The sequence below is a fragment of the Penaeus japonicus genome, unplaced genomic scaffold (assembly GCF_977035675.1).
Source record: "Penaeus japonicus unplaced genomic scaffold, GWHDUDI00000001_assembly GWHDUDI00000020, whole genome shotgun sequence".
Classification (NCBI taxonomy): Eukaryota; Metazoa; Arthropoda; class Malacostraca; order Decapoda; family Penaeidae; genus Penaeus; species Penaeus japonicus.
This window is the reverse complement of record NW_028234422.1, coordinates 38,194,333-38,196,832: the sequence shown is the minus strand read 5'-3', so window position 1 is coordinate 38,196,832 and position 2,500 is coordinate 38,194,333. Positions and strand designations below refer to the sequence as shown.

General features: G+C 37.2%; 1 protein-coding gene across 1 annotated transcript in view; it reads right to left on the bottom strand.

The window, feature by feature from the left end:
- Nucleotides 1-1,080, bottom strand: part of LOC147469692 (uncharacterized) — a 7,630-nt gene extending 6,550 nt beyond the window's left edge. The window contains exons 1-3 of the mRNA XM_086547879.1: nt 1,016-1,080; nt 691-731; nt 1-63 (exon numbers count right to left, since the gene is read on the bottom strand). The exon at nt 1-63 is cut by the window's left edge and continues 1,410 nt beyond it. Coding sequence (XP_086404005.1) covers nt 1-63; nt 691-731; nt 1,016-1,080 — 169 coding nt within the window. The remainder of the gene's footprint in view (nt 64-690; nt 732-1,015) is intronic.
- Nucleotides 1,081-2,500: the final 1,420 nt, after the last annotated feature.

The window sequence follows — 2,500 nt, the reverse complement described above, 5'->3', positions numbered from 1 at the left end:
TACCCGCGTGTAAGAACACTTGCTGATTGTAGAAAACAACTGCGATAGATTGCTGTTTTATACCTAAAAAGAAACTGAGGCTTTAGGTCGGACATTGTAATTGACACACACACACACACACACACAAACACAAACACACACACTCACATACACACACAAACAAACGCTCACACACACACACACACACACACACGCACACACACACGCACACACACACACACACATATATATATATATATATATATATATATATATATATATAATTGTATATATGTATATGTAACCATAAATACAAACACATATATATGCACACACACACACACACACTCCTATATGTATTATTGTAAGTTTGTCCATCTCCATCTCCATATATTTATCAGTATCTATCTACCCCCCCTCACACACACCTTTATGTATTATTGTATATCTATATTAAAGTCTGCCTATCTGTATATCAATATATATATATATATATATATATATATATATATATATATATATATATATATGTATGTATATCAGTATCTATGTACCCCCCGCCACACACACACACACATACACGCAAACATAAGAAGAACCTCCGCTCTCAGAGGATACATACAAACAACCAGGCTTTGCAGGACTTCGAACTGCATTGCGGCGTCCTCCAAGGAGCCTTATAATGATTAATGAGGATAATATCCCAGTTACTAATCGTGTCCACTACCACTTGCATTTGATTTGCTGTCGTACTGCACAGTCATCAGCATACTTTGAGTATTTAAGAATCCGAGATGGAGATAAATCACTCATTATACAAAGAAATAATATTGTTGACAAGACATTTCCTTATAAGTAACATTGTGTCCACGCAGTCCAAAAACATGTCGATCGGTATGAAATTGCATATCTGAGAATTTCCCTCCTTTTAGTATGGGCATGCCATGTGTCTGGAAAAGTCTGGCTTTTCCAAATGACATTGCACATTTCTAGCAACATAATCATAGCATGATTAAAAAGCTTTTTAATCTCATACCAAATCTGATAGGGGTATATGGACGTTCCTCCACAGGCTTCTAGGGCACAGATAAACACACCCATTGTTAGATCTTGGTTGTAATAAAGGTGACCTGTGTTAAAGTGTACAGGAAAGCGGGATTGTCATTTTCTGAGCTGCTTGTGTCAGAGTACTGACTGGCATTGCCAAGGTTCACCTGAGTTATTACCCTCATTTAAGATTTTTGTTTATTGGCAATGTACTAAACCTACAATATTGATGTATTTTTCATCAGGGCAGAGACAAAGCTTCGCCAGGAGTCTCTTTGGGGCTGTCTGATTGTTGGTGAGTATTGAAAAACCTGCGGTCCCTATTTCGTTCACACGGGGCCTTTCGACAGTCTGGTGTCCATCATGGAGCTCTTTGCTCACGAGTATCTGTCGTAGTTTAAGGGATTGGCGTCACTGCTACATTTATCTCACAAATTAGAATATTATTTACTCCATCATCAATAGTCTCTCCAGCAACTTAGAACTTGACGCGGCTTACTGAATTTTACTTTGTAAACATTTTCCAAAGTTGCACATCGTTTCCAAATGTACCGTATTTTCCAGCCAAACATCCCTATCAGAGACTTAGTCGTTTAAATGAGTTTGATGGAGAACTATGATCCATGTGATTTAATCTTACTTTCAAACTTTGACAGTTCGATTGGATAACGCGTGGATTACGTTTAATGGAGTTTGGACTTGAGTTTCTGGTCTACTACACCCCCCCCCTCTACTACATGTAGAGGGGGGGGGGGGGTAGGGATTCCCTCCTCACTGTAGCGTAAGAAGCATCGGGTTTCGTTGTCACACTTTCCACTTTCATCGAGCTTCACTGTTGCTAACATCATGTTTCTGTTTTGCTAATGTCTCAGTGTCTCAAGTGTTTTTTAGTGACTTTATCAAAACATCTTAATGAGGTGTGTTCGATTTTTTGGCATCTTTTACAGTGCATTAGCTTTTGATGAAAAGTTTGCACTGAATACGTCCATATCTAATTTAGACTTCAGGGATTGCGCTAGGAAAAGTAAAGAAGAAAAGAAATATATATGCACACGTTCATCACACAGACACACACACACACACACGCACACGCATAAATATACATGCACATACACACACGTATATATATATATATATATATATATATATATATATATATATATATATATATATATATATATATGTATATATATATATATATATGTATATATATATATATATATATATATATATATATATATATATATATATATGTGTGCGTGTGTGTGTGTGTGTGTGTGTGTGTGTGTGTGTGTGTGTGTGTGTGCATATAGATGTATATCTGTAAATACATATCGAGGCTCACACACACATACGAACCTATCAGAAGAGCGTTGTCGTACGCGTCGAGAGCATAACTGAAGAAATTTCCTGCCATCCTCCAGTAAGACGTCTGAAGCCACACGCATAAGGTCAGGTTGTACAGGTCGGGGAA